The following is a 27,555-nucleotide window of genomic DNA, read 5'->3' as shown; positions in this document are numbered from 1 at the left end:
AATGCCAGTTATGTGAGACATATCAAATGCCAAGTATGACTTTGCTTATGGCATTTCTGTAAAACCCTCTAACTTCAATTTGTTCAGAAAACAAATTATTAAAGTGAAATACTGTATGTTTTTTTATATATATATATATATATATATATATATATATATATATATATATATATATATATGTGTGTGTGTGTGTGTATTGCCTTCACTCTGTGTGTATACAAAACATCATAAGGTTATGTTATGTTATACAGATGTTTTGTATACACAGAGCAGAAAACAGATAATTTACTTTATGGCTCAAAAATACAATAACAGGTGTCTTCAACATTATAAATAAAATTGTTTGATACATTTAATCAGACAGGCAGAGTACAAAAGCAAGTGCTTCTAAATATATTTAATAGCAGAAATATAAATCAGCAGGTTTTAATCTCTACACATTTCGAAAACACTTTACAAACTGGCATTTATAGTCAACATTTAAAGTCAAAAGGTATTCTCTGCCCAAATGTAATATGGGGTCATCTTTTAAATTCCTGTTTGGTTTTTACAGACATTCATTTGAAATGTAAATGAGATGGAAAGCTGCTCACCATTGCTATTGGTTTACTCAATGAGAAGCAGGCAATACCTTTATGATCAGCAGTCTGTCAGACCACTGTAAACAAAACCCCGCAATATCCTCTTTTCCTCATCCCACTCTGACTCAAATCTCATGCACATCACATTTCTATCATAGTCAATTCATCACAATATTCGGTCATGACTACATGTATAATGAGAAGAGAGGTGGTCTGATTATACTACAGCTCAACTAGTGAGTACTCTAGATACAGTGGACATCTAGTCCTAGTGCAATAGAAAAGCAGCAAGCACATCCTCAGCCCTTCCCATCCTGTTCCTCCCATAGACCACATGAGCAGAACTAGATTATTAGGAAACTGGCTTTGAAACATGACCTCTGATGCGCAACCATATTCAGTAATAAAGTAATACAGTTGTTTTCCCTTTCCCACCTATTTTCCCTTTTTTTTAATTAATTATGTATTAGAAATGTGCGTTTAAGTATTTGGTCAGACTCACACAAGGGATTTGTGCAAGACAGCAGTTTGGATATGTTTTTTTTCACTTTGTGACCATGTTAAACCAGTCACTTTTAATACAAAAATATCTCTTGATAACAATACAAAGAGAATGCTATTTGTAAAAACGACTGTATTGAAGTGAAAGATCAGAAACTTTGCCGTGTTGAGTTTTATACCAACATAATATTCCTGAAGTAATCTTAATAATAATCTGACCCCCGGTGACCCCTGGTCAGTTGAGCTCAGATGTTAATCCTGCCCGCTGCCGCCGACTCCTCCCCCTTCCCATTCCTCCTACGGGGCTCTCCGTTGCTCTCCTGGTCTCCGCCGGCGCACGTCGTCATGGTGACAGCAGCGCCGCCGCCATTGGCACCTGCCTCGGACGCGGCGGCGAGGTCATCATTGTGTGCCAGACGCAGCTGGCTCTCCGCGGGCCGCTTCCAGTGGGGGCGTGTGGCGATCCACAGGATGAGCCCCCCAAACACGGACAGCAGGAGCCCCAGCACGTTCACAAACACCGCCTCCGGGGGGGAGTCCTTATACTTGGGGTCTTTACTGAGAGGGGCAGCAGAGCAGAGAAGAGAAGAGAAGAGAGGAATTGTTATGTGTGTTTGAAATGTAATGTCTTTCTTTCCCATGGGCACTTGAGGTCATGCTGAGCCTAACTAATTTGCATCTCTGTTCCAACATTAACTGCACCGCACCACTTTGTGCTTTTTTTTTCTAAATGTAATTAACTTGTATTTCATTTATATAAACTATTCTATCCCTTTGGGACCAGAGAGAAGGCAGACTTTGACACTAGTGAAGTTGAAGTTGCTTTCCCACAATAATCAGTCAATCTGGTTCCACTTCTGCCAGCTGAGAATTACCCTTGAGATGATTAGACACATTCATTCTCTTACTGCTTGCCTTCTAAAACTATGGGTAGACTACTGATTGATGTAAAACTATAAAGGACCACAAACAAACAAATTACAATTATTTTCATAGGAGTAATTAGCTGAACTTTACTTCTCTTCAGTGTCAAAACAGCAGCTTTCCTACCAGGATCATTGAAAGACATCATTATCATTATTATTGGGGGCCCCAGGATTATATTCTTTCATAGGTCCCACATTTCTAGCAGTGCCCCTGCCTCTCACATAATTGTGCATTTCATTTGCACGTGGTGACGGCTTGTGACAAACCATAACTTGTGAAATGACGTAACTTTGAAGTCGTCAGAACTCGCTGTGAACTGGGGGTCCTCTGATTTGTATGAGAACGCTTCTCGTCAGACTACTTTAGGGGGACATGCCATTGTAATTTTGTGTAACTGTTTTTCAGTTATCTTACTACTCGTAAGAAGAGCCCCTCATACAAATGGAACGCACGATAAGCACAGATAAATATGGCGATGGCACTGGCATAATATCCAAAATATGGAGCGGTATAGTATTCCTGTCTCCCACTTAACTCACAGGCCAAAGATGAGTTTCTCTGTGATGCCCATGAGGGCTGTGGCGATCACACTGGAAAATATGAACAGGCCCCCGTAGACATGCACAGGCATCAGGGCTGCCCGCACGAACCCTGGGGTGATGGGCACCAGGTAGACAACCAGGCCCAGCACAATCTGTCAGGTCAAAGAGGAGAGGTTAAAGGACAGCTTTGACATGCCCACACTGCATTGAAGGTATTTCCAGTGTCAAAAATGAATTGTTACACTTACGAAAACCTATGATCAAGAAACATTAAAAGGCACCCAGCTTGTTCATACAAGAAGTGAGTCATACCCTCTTGAACCACTGGCTACCCCTTAGAAACAATTTACCCAGCCTCTACTGCTTCATTTGGGTATTCTGTTTTACTAACAAGTCATTCTGTTGCATGCCAAGTATGCATCTTGGTGAAGTTTCAGAGAATAATGGAGCTTTTCAGTACAACGTCGAGATGTCATCACAGATTTGCAAATATCTTGAGTATGAGACCCGGCGTGACCTTACCTGAAGTGCGTACAGTATGACTGCCGCTAGCCCCACCCAGCTGTGAAGGCTGTACATGTTGGGGATGTTCGCGGCGTTGTGGAAGTCGAATACAGCGACAAGCGAAACCACAGCCAAGATCAACGCCAGGATGTTTAGACCAGCGTGGATAAACTTCATCATTAGTTTGCTGCATCTCCACGTCCAAGGGAGTCTGTACACTATGATGGCTGGAAATTGAGAATTTATAAAAAGCAAACTATTTTAGTAAGTGTTCTAAACGCCAATCTGAAGTTATCAATTGTGATTTGCCAAAATGTCACTGCTTGTGGGATTCGAAAGACTACAATGTGGCACGTAACGTCGTCACTTGACTGGGGTTTACTTCATTACATGGCTACATTCCAATCCACTGGAAGCTGGAATTCCGCGAATCTATAAGACATTTCAGCCATTTTACTTGACAGCTGACGTAGTTTAACTCAGTTGCCCCGTATAACGGAAACCGTTAATTACAGAACAAAGCTTTGTGTATGGCACTCGCAGAATAACAAGGCAAACTAGCAAACTTTGAAACAAAACTTACCGATTCCCTGGAGGAAAATAAACCCAATCACGATCAGTAAGGGATGCCAATTGAATTCGGCCAATCCACCGTCCCAAGCAAGACCCTCTTTGAAGTGGAAAACCCATCTCAAAACAAAAACTATGCACACGAATCCGACGGACAACGCTGAGACGAGGAGGACAAGGAATTGCTTGAAGTTCTCCATCGCCATCATCTTTGCCAGACAGCGATTGTGGCGAGACGTCGGAAGAAGCGTGCAGGGCGAGATAGGAAATTTAGCTGCGGAATTTCAAGAGGTCACTCAAGGGGTTGGGTCATTCTCCAGTCGTTTTTTGTCGTTTCTGGAAGATCGTCTACCTTTTCCACCGCCCCCTCTAGTCCACAAAGTTTTGTAACTTGCCACATAGGCTAGAGCACAGTTATGAAACTAATGACTGTCAAAATAGTAGCACAAAATGTAATCCGCAATGCTTTTGTTCCGTTGAAGACACGTAACGTGTCTTGCAAGATACCAGGAACAGTATGTGGCTTTCTGGGTTTGATAGATAAACAATGTAAACACTTGCAGGGCTGAAAGTACACTGGTTGTTTTCATTGCAAGCGAATAGAATCAACGTGTCCTTGTTTTTATTGAATGCAGATGAGATTCATGTTTTTTTTCTTTTATATATATATATATATATATAATAAAGCATCTAGGAAAAGCAATACATAGTTTATTTTTCTGTAAGCAAAGGTCCTCAATTAGTAACATGATGTTGATAAGACTTGTCATTCATTTAGGCGCTTGGGGGTCATTTTGTATACATGACAACAGAAGTTATTGTTCCTTCCCTGTTCAATGTGAACAATAGTGTCTCTGTCCAGGATGAGCTGGTGGCTGTAGGTCTACGAAGAGAGAAGGAAAATGTAAACTTAAAGGAGAATTCCGGTGTGATATTGACCTAGAGTGTGTTGAAACATGATACTGAGTGTGAACGTATGTCTCATAGCCCATCTCGGCTTGTCCCCTGCACTCCAAAATCTGGCGCTAGTTAGCCGATGCTACCAACAGCTTTTTCAATGGTGGTGCTTCGGCATCGGGCTAGCCATGCAAATAAATCACTGTTTTACACCATTTACGAGGCTCAATGTATCTCCACACTTCATTGGTAGACTTCCGAGGGCCCTGACATTTAAAACGAGACATTGAGAACTTTGAAAAAGCACTGGTAGTTTACTTACAAGGCGATTTATACAGACCGTATCTTCACGAAGTTTAGCGTTTGCAGCCATCTTGAATTTAGTCACGATAAGTCAAGCGACCAGTAAGTCAAAGTCTGCTTTATTGTCAATTTCTTCACATGTCAAGACATACAAAGAGATCGAAATTGCGTTTCCTACTATCCCACGGTGGAGACAAGACATATTTTACCAATTAAGTCTATAGACAAACATAACATTCAAGTAAACAATATAAAAAGTAAAAATAAGAAGGCACATACAATGAAGAAATAAGAGCAGCAAAATTTGGTAGAAATTGTGCAATTGTGCATACATTTGCACAATTTCTACCAAATTTTGCTGCATTCAGTAAGAATGAACAGGTATGATAAGGGATCAGATTCCAAAAATAATTCAGTGGAAATGCATGGATTCCAGTTTCTTCCAGTAGCAGCAACTGGAATCCATGCATTTCCACGGAATTATTTTTTGGAATCTGATCCCTTATCAAACCTGTTCATTCTTACTCGTCGCTCGACTTATCGTGACTAAATTCAAGATGGCTGCAAACGCTAAACTTCGTGAAGATACTGTTTGTATAAATCGTCTTGTAAGTAAACTACCAGTGCTTTTTTAAAGTTCTCAATGTCTCGTTTTAAATGTCAGGGCCCTAGGAAGTCTACCAATGAAGTGTGGAGATACATTGAGCCTCGTAAATGGTGTAAAACAGTGATTTATTTGCATGGCTAGCCCGATGCCGAAGCACCACCATTGAAAAAGCTGTTGGTAGCATCGGCTAACTAGCGCCAGATTTTGGAGTGCAGGGGACAAGCCGAGATGGGCTATGAGACATACGTTCACACTCGGTATCATGTTTCAACACACTTTATGTCAATATCACACCGGAATTCTCCTTTAAAACAGCTTTGAAATTGTGTCAATTGACCCAGATCTATCTCCGCGTCTATTTGGCTTCAAGGAAACAGAGTAGAAGTTACCATATCATAAGGGTCATATGGATTACATGAATTGTGTCCAGAAATTGCCACTTATGGACACATTTAGAATCATGTCTCATGTAAGTTCAACAGTCAAACCATAAAAGGAAAATCACCAGCAACATCCCAAGACAAACAGCTGTCCCTTTTCTATTGTGTGGATGATTCTGTGAAATCGGTGCCTTTTGCGTCCCTAACATATAATCAGTTCTAAAGTTGCTTTAACAACAAATAAATGTGTAATTTAAAAAAACTTAATGTTACTATAGATCATATGCATCAATATAAGACCAAGTTAAAGCCAATAAAATATAGTTTTAAATAATTAAAATCACATATGATATGCTATGGGTAAGGATTTTGGCCTGTCCCCTGCTATGGGACTTCTCATTTATAAAATGTTCGTAAAACAATACAATTTTCACCGTTGTATATTGTTTCAAGTGTAATCTCATTGTTAAGCAATTGTTTTGACATAAATAGATATATTTTCTTTGAAATATAAGTCATTTTATCATTGTCCCCTAATTTCATATCAGTCCTGTTACTATCACCAAAAAAACCCTATAAAATAATGTTACAAACCAGAAGTGATGTAATTTTTAAGTAAGTGACATCATTAGAGCAGTGCCCAAACTTTTTTTTCTGGGGACCCACTTTTTAAAAATGACAGACCACCGCGACCCATCTCACTTCAGATCTAACATGCAACCTGCATGCAATCATGTTTTAGGCCACAGGTTCTCAAACTTTTCTTGGGTATTCTTGCATGCTACGCAGTCGTCACTCTTCAGCATAGTAAGCTGTTCCTATATTTCTAAAGAGAGATGTTGTAGGCTGTGGAGATTTCTTTATTTTGGAAAGTTGAATGCGCATTTTCCTCTGGAGTTAAACGTTTGTAGGCCGTATACCAAGGCCGTGACAAGCTTTGTTGTAAGAATGTGAAATTAATAAATATCAAAACAAGAGGCTTTTGCGCAATAGTCAAAAGATAATGCGCCTTTATTGTAGCCTAGTAGAGTTTGCAAGGTGGAAAACGAGAGGAAAGTGATTAAAATGTCCATTTAAATAGTAGGCTAATATAATGCACTGTTGAGCGTTTTAAATCCGAAATAATAAGGAATGTGAGGAGGTTGCTATTAACTTTAAAGAGTGCATCTACAATTGAAACTACAGTGTATCTACAGCCTATGACACAAATTGAATAGCCATGTCCGGTATACGGATGTCTGCTTTAGTTGACAAGATTTTAATCGGTCAAGTTGAAGAGCTGGAGTCCGTTAATGTTCGTGCAAATAGGCTGATTCATGTCCCTTGCATTTTGCAACTGCGAGGTCCATGGCAGGCGCCCCACAGAAATGTTTCATTTTGCGAGTGAGATATCCACGCTGTCCCCTCTGCGACGCGTTCGCCCCCCAGTTTCAGAGCTATTCAAATGCAAAATTGCACAGAGGGACGTGACTGTGGTAAACAAACTATATCCTAATAGAAAACTGATAGCTTTCCTGGCTAAATGGTATAAGTTAGGCCTATTAGACAACATCAATTGTGCTGACGACCCAAATAGAATCTCCTGCACCCGTGGGTCGCGACCCAGTCTTTGGGAAACACTGATTTAGAGGAAGTGGATTCCACCGTGTAAGCAAGGCTAAGTTTCTCTCTTCTTAAATGTCCTATTTTTCATGTTTTATCAGGGTTGTGAGAGAGAGGTCGGCATACAACATCAGTTCTGTTACCATTTTTTTTAAAGTGCACATATAAACAATTATTTTTAATACTGATATTACCAATATCTAGAAGTAATAATCTTTCAGGTTACATACCATGTGCCTTTCTGACCTTGACCTGTTAGCTAGAAATGAGCATATTAGCATGAAATCGTCAGTCCTGTTACTATCCCAGAGCAATAAGTAAATGGTAAATAATAAATGGCATAGCTTGAGATGGCCCAACACAATTTCTTGTCATGTCAAGATGTCTTAATTTAATGGGCGTTGAAAAAAATCAGTTTGAAACAATTATATTTTTCAAATTTTTAAAGATGAAAAGGCACCGATTTCGTGGAATGACCCTCATCATGTCGCCTCTACTCATCACTGATTTCATTTGCCACTGAACCTACCTCATCCCATGATTCTCGAAGTAGAATTCTCTTCATCATTGCCCCGTTGTTGTTGTCATGGAGACAAACAGCCGCCTCCCCACCTGCCTCTCCTCTCCGTGTGACCACCACTGTGAGGAGGTCCAGCTCATCCTCATACTCCACCATTCTAAATGTCTGGCACAGAAACAGGTGAAGAGGGGGAGATGTAAAATACACCTGTCAGGCAATATCACAGATGGCTAAATAATATGTTTACTTAAAGGAGTTGGTCTTTAAAGATGAGAGCCCTCAGGTCCTGGTGAAAGCTTGCTGATTTGAACTTGAACACCAATTAAATATACCTTGCTCTTCCGTTGCTCAGGAAGCAGCATTGATGATTGGCTGGTGTAATGCTTGGTTCAAGTCACTTTGTTCCCCAGTTACACAGCAGGTCTTTATTCACACCATTTATTTACTTATTTAATTCTTCAAATAAAACTTGAGTGTATCCACACAATGGACTGCAAGAGGATCACGAGGACCGCTTGAAGCTGAATTTCACAAAAAGTGCCCTGGATTATAATTCGAGGATTGCTACTTTAAAGGAGCCAAATGTATTCTGTAGGCTTCGACTTAAAACAGCCACATGGAATACTTGCATTGAAAACAGCCACATGGAATACTTGCATTGTACTGAATACAGCAGCCACACTTCAGAGAATATCTGGGCAACACAGGCATTTGTGACAGCACGTCATAACGGTTCTTCCTCCATATTCTGGTGCTATTTCTAGGTCATTTTAACTCTTCAGCAGGGGAGTTTAGAACATTTTAACTGAAGATTCTGTTCCGCAACTGTAATGTAAGATTCTAAAATTCCATGTTCAATTAGAACGTTTAATTTCCAACATTCCGGCTTAAGGTTAAAGTAAAATAACCCTCCTTTAGCTCCTTTAAAATGTTGATGGAAAATGGAATGCCCAAAGTGAGACGTGCACAGGCACGTAACAACAGTGACGCCCAATCATCTTGCTCACACCTCGTGCTCGGGGTCATCGTCCAGCTGGTGCACCCTCCTCTTCACCGTGCGGCCAGAGGAGGTCACCGTGACCTGGGAGGCCTCCTGCACAACACAAACAAAACCACACAACTTAAACTGGAAGGATTTGTATGAGGATAAAAACAATAAACAAACACCAACCACTCTTCTGTTTATAGGAGTGTAAAGTTTGTGTAATATGCAAAACAAAGGACCTAAAGTGATCTCGTTTACCCTTGGTATTAACACTCCATCACCATGAACCAATCACAATGATGCAATCATAATCACAGTGCCCTTACGCTTGCATTGTTGTTTTGCCCATTGCCACTCTTGTCCTCATTTACAACAATGCTATACATACAAAACAGACATAAATAATATAGATATATAGACAGATATATACATTGTATTTATAAACAAAACACACTCTCTATTTTAAATTGTATTTCTGTTAGTGTACTTTATCACATCTATAGAGCAATTAAATTTCATTTTTAACACTGAAAACAAACTAAAAAATCAACATGAGTTTCAGACATGCTTGCAGCCATTGCATTTGACGTACTTTAATTTACTATGCACATAAAGCTCACAGCATAAAGACAACTAGATCGGATATTCACAATAACAAATGATACAGTTAATCTTTTCAGGTGCTTTTTACGCTTGTCTTTCAGATACACATGTAACATGAAGGTGACGTTTTAATGCCAGGTGCAAACCGAAAGACCTAATCAGTTTGATGAATGTCTGACTTCTAAAGTACAGTACTCTAAACTTAAGTAATGGGGGGGAAAGCCACAAACGAGACAGGCCCAAACAAGTCCACAATGTGTCGTACATCTTACTAGCACATTAGAGAAAGAGAGAGAGAGAGAGAGAGAGAGAGAGAGAGAGAGAGAGAGAGAGAGAGAGAGAGAGACTGAGACTGAGACTGACACAAACATCACAGCAACATTTAAAATCAAATGACACCCTTCACTGTTGGTTACGCCAGACCTACCTGTGAACGTACATACATATTACATACACACACTTACATGTTGGTCTCTCTGGGCAATGATAGAGAAATCTTTAGTGATCTCAGACTGGCTGTCACCTCCCCATACAGTAAGCATTTTCAGAACACTGGTGAATCAAACAAGTAAACAAAGTCACAAACACATAAACACACATTTCAAATTAAATGGCAAGTAAGTAAGTCCATTTCATTTATCATATTTAGCACATTTAAAAGCAAAGTGCTTTACAATAAAAGAGAAAGAGAAACACACAGACACACACACAGGGCAGTATTCAGTATTTGTGTCTGTTGCCGCATGCCAGACGGAAAAAGCAGTTATGGCTGAGACATGTCTGAGGTCACCTGGGACATCATTCCAAAGTCCTAACGTTCCAACATCAGCAAATACACAGTCTCATTTTTAGCAGGACAATCAAAAGTGATTGGGATGTATGGGCACGGCACATCATCAACATAAGTGGGAGCAAGACCATTAAAGCTGCAGTTGGCAAGTCTGACAGATGGAGGGGACTTCTGCAGCTTGCCAACTGCAGCTTTAAGGGCTTTCAAAACAAGCAGTGCCACTTTACACTGGATCCTGTAACGCACTGGGAGCCAGCGCAAGGCTGATAACGCTGGAGTAATGGGCTCCCTCTTTTCAGGCCCATTTGATAAGTTCAAGCTTATTTGCCATCTACCCCAGAGTTATAAGAGGACACAAACATTCTCTTCTCTTCTTTGTGCGTGCAATTACTCAGTCTGTCACTGACACAATGTAGCATGACTCACTGGAGGTGGGTGAGACCAGTTAGCTCACTTTTGGCTACAGGCTAGCTATAGGCTAACTGGTCTAAACCACTTTCTAATGGTGTTGGACTGGATAATTGCATGCACAAAGAAGAAAAGGATATGTTATCCTCTTATCTAACTGGGGTGTGTTCCTTTAACATATTTAAACTCTCAGATAATGAACCTGGTGCTTTCCTGTCACACGTGTTATTTCAGATCCAAAAATGCAGCTGCTCCTCTTGACTCACTTGATAGTGTTTGGGCCGACGTGGATAATTCTGCCAGACTGGTCCGGGTGGAAGAGGATCCAGTCCGACTCCAGAGAACAGCAGTTCATGTCCTGAATCCCATTTCTAGCCTGTGGAGACAGACACACCGAAAAACAACAATGTCTATGCAAGTGAAACCAAACCCACAAACCAATCTGTTAAAGATGGATAATGAAAGGGGGAGGGCAGAAGCCATTCCCCAGTATTAGGCTATTAGTCTTTGTAGAGGGAAACTGAACCAACTGAGCAATTTGTCAAAACAAAATGTAAACTTGGTGCAGAACACTAGACATTGTCTCTTTTCAGATGGCAAAGTGAAGATGCATTAAGCTCAGTTAGATGATATGCGTCTGCTGCAGCTACATGTAGTCTGGCATCAAGACACTGCGAATGACCGGTCATCGGGTTCAACCAGTACACATCTAAATCATTTTCACAGAGTTGCTTGCTTCAAATACCCATAATCTCTTGTGGTAGATTAATATTAGTGGTATTCATTTGGACTATTTAATCAACTTGCAGTTATAGTAGATCATATCCATTCTGAGTAACTGTGATACCAACAGGCACACACACCAACATCTACTGGGCATCTTTTCAGCAGGCCCTTCTCTTCTGTCAAACACACCTGGCAGCTCTGACAGTGAAGTGAGTATTTGTTGTGGCCGTAGCCTGCCTCAAACCGGCTGCTTAATCCTAACCATGGCATTCTGAAGAGCTCTTTAAGAGGCAAAAAACACTTCAAGCTTTCAGCATTGTAAAGCTAGTGGAAATGTCTCCAAGACTACACTATCCAATTAACCCTGAAGACGACATGTTGATGGTTACAGTTCATTTTAAACAGGTTTTACTCAAAATTTCAACAGGTGTAGTGACACCGAGTGCAAGCTCTAACTTCAATCATTATTACTGTTAATAGAGAAAAAAAGAGTGAATGTAATTGGAAACCCTCATGAGGGGTTATTCATCACACACACACAAACACAAACACAAACACACACACAAACAGCAGCTTTTTTCCTCTTTACTGGCCTTGCACACAGGACCAAGGAGGTGTTCGTAGTATGTGTTTTAGTGATAATCCTGGGTTAACTTAGTAAGTGGTAAACCTCCTTAGAGAATAGCCCTACGGCTTCATTTTCCCAGCAGGAAAGGATTCTTCTACATTTATCCAAAGCGACTTACACTTGTCGACTTTATTACAAGGACCATTGTCCCCAGAGCAACTTGGGGTTAAGTGCCTTGCTCAAGGGTACAACGGTGGAAGCTGGGAATTTAACCCACAACTTTTCAGGCTACTGCATGCTAGCCCAGCACCTTAACCACTATCCTAAAACTGATAGTTCCGGTCCTTGATTGTGATTGGTTGAATCACGTTCAATGCCGTTGTAAAATCCAGCATAAACATACACCTTGACCACATTTTGTTCTATATTACTGTATTACCATAACTTGATAGTAGCTGCGTCTCGATGTTGCTTGGCAACCATTCAGATAGAGGAAATATATTTCTTGGCGGAAGAATGATTATCTAGGAATAACTTGTTATATTTCTAGTTGCTGTGTCTTTACTTTATGAAACTTTGCCAGGTATTTATAGTAACAGTTTTAGAAAAGCAATAAGCCACTCGAGTCCGTAGGTTACACTGATTCTACAATAGCTAAGGGGGTTTTAGGCACTAATCAAAGGTGTTTAAGAGTGTAACTCAACCACCACCTTCTTAAAGTTACTCTATAAACTATAACTGTAAAAGTAACATAACCAGGTTTGTCATGAACCTGAGCACTTGTACTCCCCCCACCCCCGGTGATATATTTACCAGAGTGCCGTCCTTGAGGGAGCAGACGTGGTGTGTGCCTCTGTGTTTCTTGTGGCTGGGGGTGTAGATGAAGTGGAACGGGATCCCCCCGATCTGGATCCCCTCGTGGTACGTCACCTCAAACAGCACCGGGGGAGCCTCTGCCAAGGCCAGAAAATATCAGATCAGAAAATAAGACAGAACACACGCTTCACACACACATCAGAAAATAAGACAGAACACACGCTTCACACACATCAGAAAATAAGACAGAACACACGCTTCACACACACATCAGAAAATAAGACAGAACACACGCTTCACACACATCAGAAAATACGACAGAACACATCAGAAAATACGACAGAACACACGCTTCACACACATCAGAAAATACGACAGAACACACGCTTCACACACACATCAGAAAACACGACAGAACACACGCTTCACACACACATCAGAAAATAAGACAGAACACACGCTTCACACACACATCAAAAAACATGACAGAACACACGCTTCACACACACACATCAGAAAACACGACAGAACACACGCTTCACATACACATCAGAAAATAAGACAGAACACACGCTTCACACACACATCAGAAAACACGACAGAACACACGCTTCACACACACATCAGAAAACACGACAGAACACACGCTTCACATACACATCAGAAAACACGACAGAACACACAGAACACACGACCAAACCCACAGTTCACACAGGGCAGAATACACAACGGACCACACAGTTCACACAAGAATACCGTACACAGTGTGTGAGTGAGTGAGTGAGTGTATCTAGCTCCATATCAGCTGTGATAGGCAGTCTTGCTGGGTGGCGTAGATGTTGTTTTATGTGCCTATGAGTGTCAACGCTGTCATCTCTGAAAATATTTGAATCCTTTTTGTAAGAAATGTGATTGGTGAATTTAAATAAAGAATTCAAATGTGCGCATGTGTGTGTGTGTGTGTTTGAGGGATTTATGTGTGTGTGTGTGTTTGAGGGATTTCTGTATGTATTTGTGTGTGCATGTGCTTGAGGGATTTCTGTATGTATTTGTGTGTGTGCATGTGCTTGAGGGATTTCTGTATGTGTTCTCCCTGACCTACCCGTGATGTGAATGTTCACAGGAATGCCAAGTGGCGGTTCTCCCACAATCCCTTGAGTACCACCCAGGTCACAATGTTCTCCAATAACCAGCTCCTTTGTCCTGAACTACAGACACGTTTAAAAAACACATTCACATAATAAGTTAATATCATGACAAGAATAAATATCATCAACTTATGAGTAACACAGTATATCCATATGGTCAGTTCAATACTTTCCCCTTCTTTACATTAAAGACGAAAAATCCTCTATAGACATGGTGAGAAAACTTTCATTTTCAAATCCTTCATTCAAATCTTTAATTTTTTCAATCTAAAATATCAGCAATATCGCACCCAAGCTCATCCATACAGGTGATGTTTATCATGTGTGGATGCCCTAATGTAGTGCAGTGTGTGCTCAGTGAGGGAAGCGCAGGTTACCATGTCAACAATCCTCTCCAAGCTGTACAGCCTCACACACTTGGTGGTGTGGGACACCGCCAGCACTCCCTGAGACAGAACCACATCTGCTACAGTGCTCCCAAACACCTGGACAGACAAACACACACACACACACCACACACCAAACAAAGTTTTAGGTTTCATATTAAATCTTGTCTGACAGTGAACAAAATCATAGTTAAAAATAATAAACAAGAAAACAAGAGTGAAAAGAGGAAAATAAAATATAAAGATTTGTAAGCGTACACGTTTGTTGATCTCCAGAACACCGACCAGCTTCAGCGGAAACACCCGGAAGACGGCCAGAAACATCAGAGTGCTATCGTCGAGTCCTGCCTGTCAGTGTAATACAGCGCATTATATTACCAAACCCTAGTGACATTGTGTAAACTGTAGCTAATACGTACAGTGTGAATATATAACACACACGTAAACGTGACATTACATGTTCAGATAACTTGATCAGATAAGTTGATCATTTGACACAGTTACAGCATGTTGACTGTGCTAATCTTTTTTTTTTTTACAGAGAGAATGGGTTCTTGCAGCTCAGGTAGAACAGCAAGATGCTAACAACAACAACTAAGGTAAAGATGACTTGAACACCCAGGCAACACACACTGAGGAAACATGCTTGTGTGTGTGATATTCTTTTTACGTCACTTTGGATCAAAGTGTCAGTGTAAAAGTGTTAAATGAAGCAAAATATAAATGTAAAGTAGAATACAATGGAATGGAGCTGAAACACTACTCTTGCAAGAATTTAATTTACTCTAACCACTGCAGTGTACAGTACCTGTCGGGCCAAAGGTGAGAGCTTCTTCTGAATAGACTTGGCATAAATAGTCTCCTGTGAGTCATCCCAGTTGAGGTACCTGTGGATACATAAGTGGGCATCACCATTACAATAGATACTGACATTTTTACATTTATAAGTAGTTCCTGTCCTTGTGTTTCTACCAGCTAGAATTACGGTTGGATGGAGGAATTCAACCAAGTCAGCTGTTTCTCTCCCTGATGAAGGCTGGTGAGCCGACACGCGTTGGTGTTTTTTAATGGATTAGCCCTAAATAATAAATGTTTAAAAAAAAATGCATCCTACTGAGTGCCTGGACCTGGAATCTTTTTCCAAACTGATTTATGAACTTTTAATCCATCCAAGAGCACCAGAGGATACAAGGGATACCTGTAGCGCTCCAGCTCCCACTTTTGTCTCAGTTGTTTCTTTGTTGCGTGTTATATGACTTGACTCGCCTCCTGTTGCGATACTTTTACGGTCCTCTTCCGGAGTATATGTACTTGAGTATCTTTATGTAAAACTGTACTGTGTCATTAGTATATGTACTTGAGTATCTTTATGTAAAACTGTACTGTGTCATTAGTATATGTACTTGAGTATCTTTATGTAAAACTGTACTGTGTCATTAGTATATGTACTTGAGTATCTTTATGTAAAACTGTACTGTGTCATTAGTATATGTACTTGAGTATCTTTATGTAAAACTGTACTGTGTCATTAGTATATGTACTTGAGTATCTTTATGTAAAACTGTACTGTGTCATTAGTATATGTACTTGAGTATCTTTATGTAAAACTGTACTGTGTCATTAGTATATGTACTTGAGTATCTTTATTTAAAACTGTACTGTGTCATTAGTATATGTACTTGAGTATCTTTATTTAAAACTGTACTGTGTCATTAGTATATGTACTTGAGTATCTTTATGTAATACTGTACTGTGTCATTAACACCACATTATTCACAGAGAATTTCTCTAATCAGTAATCACACAAAGAACATAGGCCAGTGGTGACAAGCCTAGCTAAGTTGACCTGGCTAAGGAAACCTACTAATAGAGCAGCTTCATTCTACCTACAAAACAAAGCCAACGGCAGGGCTTAACCTTTTTAAAAGTGGTGAAAGTGGTTGCCAGCTTGGCAACCAGGCATAAGGTTTTGGTTGCCGAAGCCAACCAAATCTGGTTGCCACTTGTAACAATTTGGCAGCCAAGGGCAACCATTAATGTTGAGCCTTGGCCATTATTCTATTAGAAGGTTTAGGCCAGGCTTGTCACTAATCTACATTCTAGGAATACTTTAGGGCCTGTTTAGATTTGCTTTTAGAATGCACCTTGGGTAATCCAATCATAAGTGGTCAGCGTCCAAGACGCATCGCTGCTTACACCTGTATTCTAGGTGTACAGCCAGGGGCACCACTTCTGTTTAGATTCTACCAATGTCACATTCATTAGAACTTTCATTGTCTGAGACGCATCAGAATGCATTAGTGTTAACACTACATATGTGGTCAAATGCACACATCAGATGTGGTCAGATCACCTCGGTAAGTGGTTTGAGTGACTGGATCTCAATGTGTTTTGGTTATTGTTTACACTTGTATTTAGAACTGACAACTTGTGATCGGATCACCCAAGACACAGTTTTAAAAACAAAATGTTAACGGGCTCTAAGACACATTAGAGCGCAACTGGCCTGAACTTATGCTGGGGTGAGAGGTAGACCCTCTGCAGCACCTCTCCCGTGTTTGAAGAGATGCGGCACAACCAGCTGTTGCCCGTGACAACCAGGAGACTGGACTGCTGGTCTGACGGCGACGGTAACATACTCCCCTGTCACAGACACCACAATGAAAGAGCACCATCACAGTTAGAAATCCACTATACCAACTATGTCTGGATATGTGGGTGTATATATTCTAAGGGTGTATTGCAAAATTGAAATGAATTTACCAAAGGTGATTGGAGAAATAGAGCATCTTCAATCTTTTCTGCCTTGCTGCATTTTGGTAGTTCATACAGTAGTCTTGGTTTGGCCTGCTGGCTACAAAATGAGAATAACTCTCATTAAGAACTGCTTCAACACAACACAATACAATCCACCATCACTGCACATTTAGATCCCCCTTTCAGAACATTGATTATAAACATTGATAATTTTCTATAATTTCTTATAAAAATATTTTCACTGTACTGTAACACAGTAACTTGCCTTGTTACTAACTAATGAGAGTCCTTGCATACTGACATAGTAAAGAAACTTTATGTGTTATGAGATTTTAATTTATTGTGTCGTGATGTCTTACATGTATGACTGAGGATAACAAGACAAAATAAATACATGCAAAGTGATAGAAAAGAAAGAACTGATATTTACCTGGTATAACAGTATCTGTAATTCTCAAAATATAATCTTCCAGACTCATAGGAGATGGGGGACTTTGAAATCTTTGTCCAGACCTCCTTAAAGACAACATCATTCTACGGAGGTGGAGATGACAAGATACTTCAAGAACACTGATGACAAGGAAAAGGCAGACGACTATCAACAATTTTAAAAATGTATAAAGTGTGGGTTTACTATTACATTTAGTAAAATTTCCCGGAGGAGAGTAAGGTTTCGTCGGAGCAGACAACCAGCATCTTTAGAGTAGTAACCCCTTGACCTGAAGTCCATATGAAGGCAGGCATTTTTACCAGACCTCTGTTCTCTCGCTAGAGGGCGCTGTTGGGAGGGGGTTTGTTTTGGACTCATGGAGGCATGTGACCTAACGTTAGCTTCGATACACGCTGGACAATAACCTTCCCTTATACAAGCTAGTGACTGCAAGGTAAGTATACAGGTTCTTCGAAAAGAAACGAATAGTTTAGTTTGTCAGGTTTGCTCCAGTGGCAGAAGTTGTAACGTTAGTGTTGCACACTTTACCGGTGTGTAACATAACGTTACCTGGTCATTTGCAAGCTAACTACAATTAGCTGATCTGTCCAAGTTTCCCTTCTCTTGAGTCTCATTCACAGGGTTGCATTAACAGGCGTCTTTTAAGTTAGCTATTGTAACGCATTGGTTGTGTTAGGTCTACTCCAAGCAACATACATTTCTGAAAAAAGAAGCAAATATTGCTTAAAACGTGAAAACTAATGAAGTTGCTAGTCTGCAGTGGCTAGCTAAACATATCTGTTTCGGCCAGCTGACTAGGTAGAAGATACATTTACCAGTCTTACACACAGACAAACTTGTTGCAACTTTTCATTCAGTCTCTGCGAAAAGAAAAACTAAAATTAATGTTCCCCTGCTTTGGCTATAGACTGGAATTATGCATATCCCTGCAGCATTGATTCATGCTGCTCCTGTTGCCGCTTCTATTTATTTTGATTGCGGGCAGCATGTGCACTCACCATGGCTTGTGCTTTTCTCCGCCTAGTGGATTGGAGGGAAAATGTATTTATGTGGAAAATATCCCATGAGGGATGGTTCAACAGGGGGTAGATGCACTGTTGACAACAAAATAACAACACACCAAAGCATATTATCTTTCAAATGCGCATCATACTTGATATCTATATGTGATTTTTTTGGACAAAAGCCATAGTCCTAGCTGCTCATATTTAATGCATTTACCTGTGTGAAAGTTGGGCATGTTGGGAAAGTATGTAATTTTCTGTTTACATATTTATATGATTATATTAAAAATATATATTTTATATAACTACTGACTGCATATTACAGTGACAAACCTTTTCAGAGCAACAGATATATAGCCTAGTATGGACAGCAGGAGCAGGCTAAAGATGCCCTACCCCCCTGATACCCTGAGTGTTTCTTCCTCACTCAGTGGACTCCCGTGTGGTGGTAAGGATGCGGTGTCTGTGCCGGGTTCCCCTGGCCGTGATGGCCCGGGGGGGATACTGCCGATCTCCTCGCAGGCTGAAGAGCTCAGACGAAAGGCCCCCCGTGCCTCTAGGGGGCAGAGTGCTCACCAACCCTGACTGTGTCTTCCAACACAACATGTGGTACGTCATGGCAACAACACACTGTTCCATAATCACAAACTCCCCAGAGAGTAGTTATGTGTGTGTGTGTGTTTGTGTGTGTGTGTGTGTTTGTGTGTGCATGCTTCTGCAAGTGTGTGAGCATATGTGTGTGTGTGTGTAAGTGAGAGAGTGTGTGTGTGTATGTGTGTGTGTGTGTGTGTGTGTGTGAGAGAGAGAGAGAGAGAGAGAGAGAGAGAGAGTCTCTTTCCTGTGTCTTTCCTGTTTTTTAGCGTGTTATTTGAGGGTCCTGGGGGAAGCTGAGGAGGCAGTGTGGTTTAAGTGTGGTGTGGTGTGTCTATAATACACTCTTCTTCATCCATTACTGATTACTGTAGAAAAACACACAGAAGGAGGTCAGATGTGCATAAAGCTGTTTTGGAGTTGTTGGTACATTGATTTGACCTTGTACCATAGCTGGGATTGCTCCTGTGTTTTAATCTTTCCAAATCACAGAGAGACTCCAAATTGCTGTAGTTGTTGTTTGATCATTACTTTCATTAGTGGGCACTCTGCAAAGCCTTATATCACAGGAGCTTATTTTCTTCACTGCCCAACTGTGCCAGTCAGTGGAACTCAGGCACAGTTCCATCGTTTCAGCGCTCCTCTGTGCCAACGCCATCTCTCAGTTTACATTCCATCTGCACATTCCATTTGCAATCACACTTCTCTATACATTACCAGTCCGTCTCAGATTGTCATCATCATTCTGGAACAGTCTCAGAAGGGGAAAGTCAGCCAAGCCCAGGATGTTTGTTTGTTTGTGTTGATGTGTTGAAAGTGTCCTTGGCGGTCTGTTGAGTGTCTGACCAGTGCGTCTGTTGTGTCCCTTACACCTCAGGGACCACGTCCAGTGGTCGGCGGAAGAGAGGGAGGACGCCAGACGGAGGGTGGCGCTAAACTCCTCGGAGCGGATTCCACAAGAGGACCGAGGTAAAGCGAGGACAAAGTCTACACCGCAGGCACCCCGTGACCAGGACTTAGTCTGAGATTCAGATAAGGAGAGGGCCGACTGGCATATTAGATAAGGAGAGGGCCGACTGGCATATTAGATAAGGAGAGGGCCGACTGGCATATTAGATAACCTTTGATTTTCCAAATATTGTATAGGGTAAACTGACATGTCTTGGTGCCTGGGACTATATGCTCAGAGGAATTTAGTCGGTCATCAACTGTGACACCCAAGTGCCGTTTTAGCAGGGGTCAGTGAAGATGAGCTAATCTGTGTGCTGATCTGTTGCGGCACAGTTGTATTAGCTGGGAATACCAGAAACTCCACACAGTTTTGGAGAGATTGAACTGCATGTGCCGATATTTTATCCAATCCCTGAGGCATGCAGAAATCTGAGCAGAAATGGTAGAGTCATCAGGAAGGAAAGACAGGTACAGTTGAATACCATCTGCATAACAGTGACAGGCAAATAGGGAAATTGGGAGAAATGGAGAAACCTTGCAGGGATATGTTTAGGGCACAGGCAACACGGACAACACAACACAGACACCTACTTCCCTGTGGGTCCTTATGGTGTAAATAAAAAAGGAAAAAAATATGGGTTACTAAAGCTTTTGGCATTTTGCGAACATGATCATTTTGAAAAGCATTTTATATCAGTGTACAAATATAATACACACACACACAGGGATAAATATTTTATCCCTGTGTGTGTGTGTGTGTGTGTGTGTGTGTGTGTGTCATCAGATGTGTGTGTGATAATGAAGTCAGTCGGGGTCGCCGGCCTGCTTGGCATCTGATGAAGGCCCAGGCATTCCAGCAGCATCAGATGTCCGTGTGTGTGTGTGTGTGTGTGCGTGTGCGCGTGCGCGTGTGCGTGTGTGTGTGTGTGTGTGTGTGTGTGTGTGTGTGTGTGTCATTACAGGAATGTGATGAATGTCGTCACTACTTCACTGAGTTACAAGATTTTACATCATTTCCGTGCTCTTCGTAACGTATTACATTGTCTTGCGTGGCCTTCTCTCTTATTGAACATGAACGTGCGCGCACATCCCAGACCGCTTGACTCCTAACAATCTGATTTGCATTCCTCCACCTCCGCCGCCTGTCGCCCTCCAAGCCAAGTACGAGAGAGACGCCAGCCACTTCTGGGACGGCTTTTACGAGACGCATCAGAACAAGTTCTTCAAAGACCGCCGCTGGCTTTTTCAGGAGTTCCCAGAGCTGCTGCCCCCAAGGCGAGACTCTGCTTCGGCTGCCGCCTCCGCCGAAGACGACGAGGGCCTGGGCGACACTGAAGAGACCACTGCCTCCCGTGCAGCAGCACAGCAGCCCGGGAAGGGGGGAGAGCACCTGGGGAAACAGGAAGTGTTGCCCGGCAAACAGGAAAGGCATGGTGCAGAGGGGAGCAGTGGTTTCCCCGGTGATCACGCGTCCTTCAGGATCCTAGAGGCAGGTGCTGTTGTGACATTTCAAGATTTCAGGCTGTCACCCTTTCAGTGAGTTCAGTTTTGGAAGAAGAGAGGCTAGGTTTGGTAAGGGGGGTGGGGACAGGGGAGTGTATGTGAGAGACTTGTTCAAGATTGATAGCTTGTTCTGGAAAAGAAGCAATGAGAGTGTAGTGTGAGAGCTGCACTTTGAAAGTAGTTTTGGCAAACAGACAGACAAAACCGACTGATTCATTCATGGAGAAATTAGGATAATTTCCTTAACAACAAAGCTGGGGAATACCAGCAGGAGGTCACAGTATGCAAGAAACGTTTTTGTGATAGTTCTGGAGAACTTCAGTCATCAATAGGCAAATGATCACAACCATCCAATCATAACACAGTGAGCTGGTTACAACCATCCAATCATAACACAGTGAGCTGGTTACAACCATCCAATCATAACACATTGAGCTGGCTACAACCATCCAATCAGAACACAGTGAGCTGGTAACAACCATCCAATCATAACACAGTGAGCTGGTTATGTGGTTGCTCAACAGCATTGCTCAAAAAGTGGCCCTGTGTATTATATATCAATTTTATATAATAATATACAGTGGGTTGCATGAGTTTTCACCTTCATGCTTTTTTTTTAATTAAGGCATTAAGATCAATTTCCAAAAGATTTTTTTATTCCTCTTTTTAGTTAACTTTTTAGCATTTGGGCTAAAAACTTTATGCAACCCACTGTATGTATGTATGTATCTATTGATGAAGTTCTCCAGAAAAATATTATTGTTGCCCAATATCAATAGGAACGTGCAAGAACAACAATACTCAGGAACATTGCTTAAAAAGTTGATTTCTGTGATGACACAATAGGCTCTCAGCCACAATGTCATGTTCTCCTCCTTCAGTGTGTTGAGTCTTGCTTTGGAAGGCAGGCAGTGACCTAGGATTGACAGTCCGATCTGACAGTGATGCTGCTAACTGCAGCCATGATCAAACAGACAAGACAGAAATGAGGCAAGATCTATTCATGGTGAAATTATGAGTTTCCTTCATAAACAACAAACCAGGAGAATAGCAGCAGATGGGCCAACAATTTGGCAGAAATGGAAGAGTTGGCTCGTTTGCATCGGTATAAATCAGAAGAGCAATATCCATTATTGCACCTACTGTTATATTTAATTTGGGTGCTTATGGGATGTGATGCAATACAATATGATGTGATGTGTCTATGTATAGTATTATGTATGACATGACTTGGAATGTGTATTGTGATCAGAGATGGGAATTCCGGCTTCAGAAAGTTAAAGTCCTACTAAATATTTTGTTCCAACCATTTAGTAAAAAACAACTGATTCTTATTATCTCAACTCTTTAGCCAGGTAGATGAGCTAATAGTGTAATCACCTGTTTTAGGTGCAAGGTAGAACCAATGCATGGTAGGACTTTAACTTTCAGGAGCCAGGTTTCTCATCTCTGATTGTGATGTGTGATGGGGTTGGATCTGATGTGTGTCTTACAGGTGGGGTGTGGGGCCGGCAACAGTGTGCTTCCCATCATCAGCTCCATCAGGTGAGCATGCAGCAGTAAAGACACTCATTTGCGCTCATACTTACCAAAACACCCTTCATGATTCGGAAAGGAGTAATAAACAATTCCAGCCAATCAACACTTTGCTTCAATCCCGGTGTACACCGGCGCCGACATGAGTTCACTGTCACTTACCACGCACGTCAGCGTCGGAAGTTTTTAACAGATGAACGATGGATTTCATGGAGCGGCGGCGACTAAATAGAAGCGTAATTTGCACGGTGGCGATGGCAACGGGCGATGCTGGTGTGCGGAGTTCTATTGACGCCAACGGAATCTAGTGGAGAGCGGAGTGCCCTGCAGTCATGTGGGCGGCGGTGTACATGTACGGGGCCCCTCAGGCGCACTAAAGTGAGCTGTGTCATTGGATTGCACCGATTGCTCCTAAATATTGGAACTGAAGGTGCAGCAGCCATGCATGAGACTCAAGATTGCACCCTTTTCTTTGTAAATGACTGAACTGGGGGTATGTAACTGGGGGTGTTAACACGGCACTGCCTCAACACTCAGCATGACATTCAGCAACGGCAGGCAGAAATAATAATGAGGAGAATAGCAGAAGTAAAGGGCCGCGTTGGCAGAGAATATCGTTCAGGTGGAACACAGGTGTCCCTCTGGTGCTCTTCAGCTGGGCTGCTGCTGGTGGAGTGTGTGTGTGTGTGTGTGTTTGTTAAAGAGATTTGGGCCACATGGGAGGGTGATATTAAAGGTAATGATATTTACAGTAAGGGTGATATTAAAGGCTTTTTTTAAAAGCAAAAACAAAACATAAAAACCCTCTCTGAGTTCCCCATATCCCTTTAACAATACTCGTGTAGACACTCTAGATTGCACCCTTCTCTTTACAAAGGTCTGAACAGAGGATGGAACAGTGGAGTTAACATGGCACTGTTCAGTTCAGCTGAATTGTACACACACACATACACACACACACACACACACACACACACACACACACACACATAGACACATAGACACTGACACACAGCAGACACAGACACACACAAACATGCATACATACATGCATTCACACACACACACACACACACACACACACACACACACACACACAAACACAGACACACTCTCTCTCTCTTTCACACACACACACACACACACACACACACACACACACACACACACACACACACACACACACACACACACACACACAAACACAGACACACTCTCTCTCTCTTTCACACACACACACACAGACACACTCTCTCTCTCTTCCACACACATACACACACATTCACACAGACACACACACAGTAGTCGAGCGAGCTGCCTGAGCACATTGGCATTCAGCAGGAGTGCTGTGGGAGCCTGTGCTGCCAAGTGTGTTTAGCCGCGGTGTGCAGAGACGCCCAGGGGCCTGCTGGACCACTGGGGAGGTGTGACCTGGCGAGAGCCGATTGGTCAGACTGTGTGATGTCAGGCTCAGCTGTGCTGAATGAGGGATGTTAGTGTTTTATTATTGTTCATGTTGTTGTTGTTGTTGTTGTTGTTGTTGTTGTTGTTGTTGTTGTTCCTAGAGGCCGAGGGGGGTTCCTGTACTGCTGTGATTTCTCCTCACGGGCCGTGCAGTTGGTGAAGGTAAGGTTACATCATCACTCATGCAACAACTTTTAGGACACTGATATTATTTCTTTCTTTCTTTCTTTCTTTCTTTCTTTCTTTCTTTCTTTCTTTCTTTCTTTCTTTCTTTCTTTCTTTATTTATTTATTTATTTATGTATTTATTTATTTATTCATTTATTTATTTAACTTTGGTACATATGAATTCACTGATATTATTTAGTGATGACTTTGGTACAAATGAATTCATACTCGAGTAAGCACAAGTTTCCTCAGCCTGGTTGACCAGTGGTGGTGCGATGTTTTACACAAGACCCTCTATAAAATAACTCTTTAATCATGCAGCCTTAATCTTCAAGTCTTCAAAAGTCATGAGAAACAATACTGTACAGAATTCTTCTCTGTTGAATGGGGAGACTTAGTTTTTGTGTTTGTATGTCTTGCATGGGTTGGTCTGTGCATGTCATCTTGAGCATATGCAGTAGCACCCCACCCCCCATCCATTTTGCATCACCCCTCCATGACAGGCATGGCCATCACAGTGTCTCAAAATGTCTGCCGTCCGTCACCTCTGCCGAGTGCCTCGCGGCCCAGCAGACATCTGATGACACACACATACACACACACACACACACACACACACACACACACACACAGACACACACAGACACACACACACACACACACACACACACACACACACACACACAGACACACACAGACACAGACACACACACACACACACACACACACACACACACATGGCCCAGCGGACATCTGATGCTGCTGGAATGCCTGGGCCTTCATCAGATGCCAAGCAGGCAGGCGACCCCGACTGACTTCATTATGACGCACAGGGTCACACACACACACACACACACATGCACACATGCACACACGCATGCGGCAGAGGAGTGGAGGTCCCCAGACAGTCATAAACGCTTTGGGGGGGCTGATATGCTGTTCCATTTCGATTCATTCATTTGGCAGACATGTTACCTCCAAATGGACATCCTAGTGAGCTGGAAGACATGAAGAGCACTCAGCAGGGTACATTGCTGTGGATTCTGTAAAGCTTTCTGATTCACAACTAGGCTTAAATGTTACATACTTGAAAGAAGAAGAAATGGGTGAGCGAGGCAATAGACCTACAGATAGAAATGAGTATTTTTTTCCATTTTTTTACTGGAAAAAACTCCATTTTGTGAGTTGTCTAGCTCTGTGCAGTGCTTATATTGTGGCAGTTGGCTATATAGACAAAACATTAATGATTATTTCAGTTGACTCAGTTGACTCAGTCGATTGTTATTTTCCACAATGAAACCACCAATTAAAACAAGCTCGTATAACTAGCTAATTCATGGTATTCATTGCCCTGTTGTGTTTGAGAGTGCATCTCGTATAACTAGCTAATTCATGGGATTCATTGCCCTGTTGTGTTTGAGAGTGCATTTTAATATCACAACTGAGGTTTTGCAGAGCTGTCTCATAGAGGGAGGGTGAAAAGAAAAAAATGTTTGCCTGTAATGTAATGGTTAGTTACCATGGAAACCTGGAGAAATTTGGTCATGTCTGTTTGGCCCGCAGGTTATTGGAATGTTTGCTCGTGTCCACCATAACAGATCCAGGGGGCATGCGTGTCCACTGACACACACACACGCACACGCACGCATGTCCACTGACAGGCTTGCTTTCCTCTGAGGTGCTCAATTGTCATTAGTGCTATATGTCTTTGTTTACATATTTGTTTAATTGTATCAATTGATACTGCTTCAAATTAAGGAGATATGTTAATCTGCATCACTACAGATTGTGGCGATGTAGGTGTTATATTATAAATATATGTATTATGTATAAATATATTAGGTATTTTTAAGTATGTGTCTGGTTTATATAACCAGCAGAGCAGACAGGGACACTACTACTGGTCATTAGGGCAGTCCGTCTGACCGTGGATGGGAACTGAATCTGCTCGGTCTGCAGACGACTCTCAGACGTCTCTTGCAGGACTGGACTGGCCTCGCCTCTCAAACATTTCAAGGGCTGTTGGTTTCCTGAATGGCAAAACAGAGCACACAACCAAATGAAATGCATTAGCACTCAGATGTCTCATCAGCCCAGCCACCCCACCTCTGTCTGTCTTCTCTCTCTTCTAACTCCCTTTCTCTCTCTCTCCTTTTCTCTCCTAACCCCCCCATCATCTCTCTCTCTCTCTCTCTCCTTTTCTCTCCTCTCTCCTAACCCCCCCCCCCCCCATCATCTCTCTCTCTCTCTCTCTCTCTCTCTCTCTCTCTCTCTCTCCTTTTCTCTCCTCTCTCCTAACCCCCCCCCCATCATCTCTCTCTCTCTCCTTTTCTCCCTTGTTCTCTTGGCAGGATCACCCAGACTATGATGGCTCTCTGTGCCAGGCCTTTGTGCAGGATGTGTGTGACGAGACGGCCTCCTTCCCTTTCCCCCCGCGTAGCCTTGACGTCATCCTGCTGGTCTTTGTGCTTTGTGCTCTTCAGCCCCATAGGTAGGTGAGGGTCTAAAGGAGGAGTGGGGGTGGGGGTGGGGGTGGGGGTCAAACCCAAGAGCGCCTGCTCTCATCCGTCAACCTGACATCAGTCTCCCCTCCCCCCACTTCTCCGCTCTCTCTGAGCTTTCTCCAGCAGAGCATACCCGGTCGCAAGGCGTTCTGGGTAGAACAGGCACAACCCCGATCCGTGCCAGATTTGTGCAAGATTGGTCTCTGAGACCATTGCATTCTGGGTATTGCACTCTAGCTTCAGACCTATCATAAAGCAGAAGT

The 27,555-nt window shown here is 42.1% G+C and overlaps 3 protein-coding genes and 1 long non-coding RNA gene across 8 annotated transcripts in view; 2 read left to right on the top strand and 2 right to left on the bottom strand.

Annotated features, from left to right (window-relative positions):
• Positions 1-382: 382 nt before the first annotated feature.
• Positions 383-4,219, bottom strand: LOC121696132 (plasma membrane ascorbate-dependent reductase CYBRD1). The gene is made up of 4 exons (XM_042077463.1): positions 3,639-4,219; positions 3,074-3,282; positions 2,549-2,703; positions 383-1,640 (listed from the first exon to the last, which is right to left on the bottom strand). The coding sequence occupies exons 1-4, from the start codon at positions 3,832-3,834 to the stop codon at positions 1,328-1,330; spliced, it is 873 nt and encodes a 290-aa protein (XP_041933397.1). The 5' UTR covers positions 3,835-4,219; the 3' UTR covers positions 383-1,327.
• A 77-nt stretch (positions 4,220-4,296) lies between these two features.
• On the bottom strand, positions 4,297-19,012 carry dcaf17 (ddb1 and cul4 associated factor 17). 3 transcript variants are annotated; one of them, XM_042077375.1, is made up of 15 exons: positions 18,910-19,012; positions 18,571-18,666; positions 17,552-17,655; positions 17,128-17,218; positions 16,871-17,007; positions 15,173-15,251; positions 14,623-14,712; positions 14,356-14,463; positions 13,933-14,038; positions 12,828-12,967; positions 10,987-11,096; positions 9,987-10,074; positions 8,944-9,027; positions 7,944-8,099; positions 4,297-4,508 (listed from the first exon to the last, which is right to left on the bottom strand). In XM_042077375.1, the coding sequence occupies exons 2-15, from the start codon at positions 18,571-18,573 to the stop codon at positions 4,392-4,394; spliced, it is 1,413 nt and encodes a 470-aa protein (XP_041933309.1). In that variant the 5' UTR covers positions 18,574-18,666; positions 18,910-19,012; the 3' UTR covers positions 4,297-4,391. The 3 variants fall into 3 exon arrangements, with proteins under 3 accessions (XP_041933309.1, XP_041933304.1, XP_041933297.1); XM_042077370.1 differs by lacking the exon at positions 18,910-19,012 and having other exon boundaries at positions 18,571-18,734; XM_042077363.1 differs by lacking the exons at positions 18,571-18,666; positions 18,910-19,012 and adding an exon at positions 17,762-18,546.
• On the top strand, positions 14,635-15,429 carry LOC121696243. 2 transcript variants are annotated; one of them, XR_006026266.1, is made up of 4 exons: positions 14,635-14,714; positions 14,906-14,963; positions 15,163-15,186; positions 15,340-15,422. It is a non-coding gene; the product is annotated as an uncharacterized LOC121696243 (long non-coding RNA). The 2 variants fall into 2 exon arrangements; XR_006026265.1 differs by lacking the exon at positions 15,163-15,186 and having other exon boundaries at positions 15,340-15,429.
• An 18-nt stretch (positions 19,013-19,030) lies between the features above and the next one.
• Positions 19,031-27,555, top strand: part of mettl8 (methyltransferase 8, methylcytidine) — a 13,713-nt gene continuing 5,188 nt past the window's right edge. For both annotated transcript variants that reach the window (XM_042077434.1, XM_042077427.1), the window contains exons 1-6: positions 19,031-19,185; positions 20,045-20,136; positions 21,276-21,607; positions 23,117-23,166; positions 24,723-24,783; positions 27,140-27,279. In XM_042077434.1, coding sequence (XP_041933368.1) covers positions 19,031-19,185; positions 20,045-20,136; positions 21,276-21,607; positions 23,117-23,166; positions 24,723-24,783; positions 27,140-27,279 — 830 coding nt within the window. The remainder of the gene's footprint in view (positions 19,186-20,044; positions 20,137-21,275; positions 21,608-23,116; positions 23,167-24,722; positions 24,784-27,139; positions 27,280-27,555) is intronic.

The sequence above is a fragment of the Alosa sapidissima genome, chromosome 2 (assembly GCF_018492685.1).
Source record: "Alosa sapidissima isolate fAloSap1 chromosome 2, fAloSap1.pri, whole genome shotgun sequence".
Classification (NCBI taxonomy): Eukaryota; Metazoa; Chordata; class Actinopteri; order Clupeiformes; family Clupeidae; genus Alosa; species Alosa sapidissima.
The sequence above is the reverse complement of the archived record's forward strand: the minus strand, read 5'-3'. Positions and strand labels throughout refer to the sequence as shown.

Bases quoted from the DNA above. Each gene is read 5' to 3' on its own strand.
- LOC121696132 (XM_042077463.1), bottom strand. From the start codon at position 3,834: ATGATGGCGATGGAGAACTTCAAGCAATTCCTTGTCCTCCTCGTCTCA. The intron at 3,283-3,638 runs GTAAGTTTTGTT...CTCAATTTCCAG, and splicing joins TATTTTCCTCCAGGGAATCG to CCATCATAGTGTACAGACTC. The intron at 2,704-3,073 runs GTAAGGTCACGC...TTGACCTGACAG, and splicing joins TCATACTGTACGCACTTCAG to ATTGTGCTGGGCCTGGTTGT.
- dcaf17 (XM_042077363.1), bottom strand. From the start codon at position 17,929: ATGAGTCCAAAACAAACCCCCTCCCAACAGCGCCCTCTAGCGAGAGAA. The intron at 17,008-17,127 runs GTAAATTCATTT...TGTCTGTGACAG, and splicing joins TATTTCTCCAATCACCTTTG to GGGAGTATGTTACCGTCGCC. The intron at 9,028-9,986 runs GTAAGTGTGTGT...TGTGTTGTGCAG, and splicing joins TTGCCCAGAGAGACCAACAT to GAGGCCTCCCAGGTCACGGT.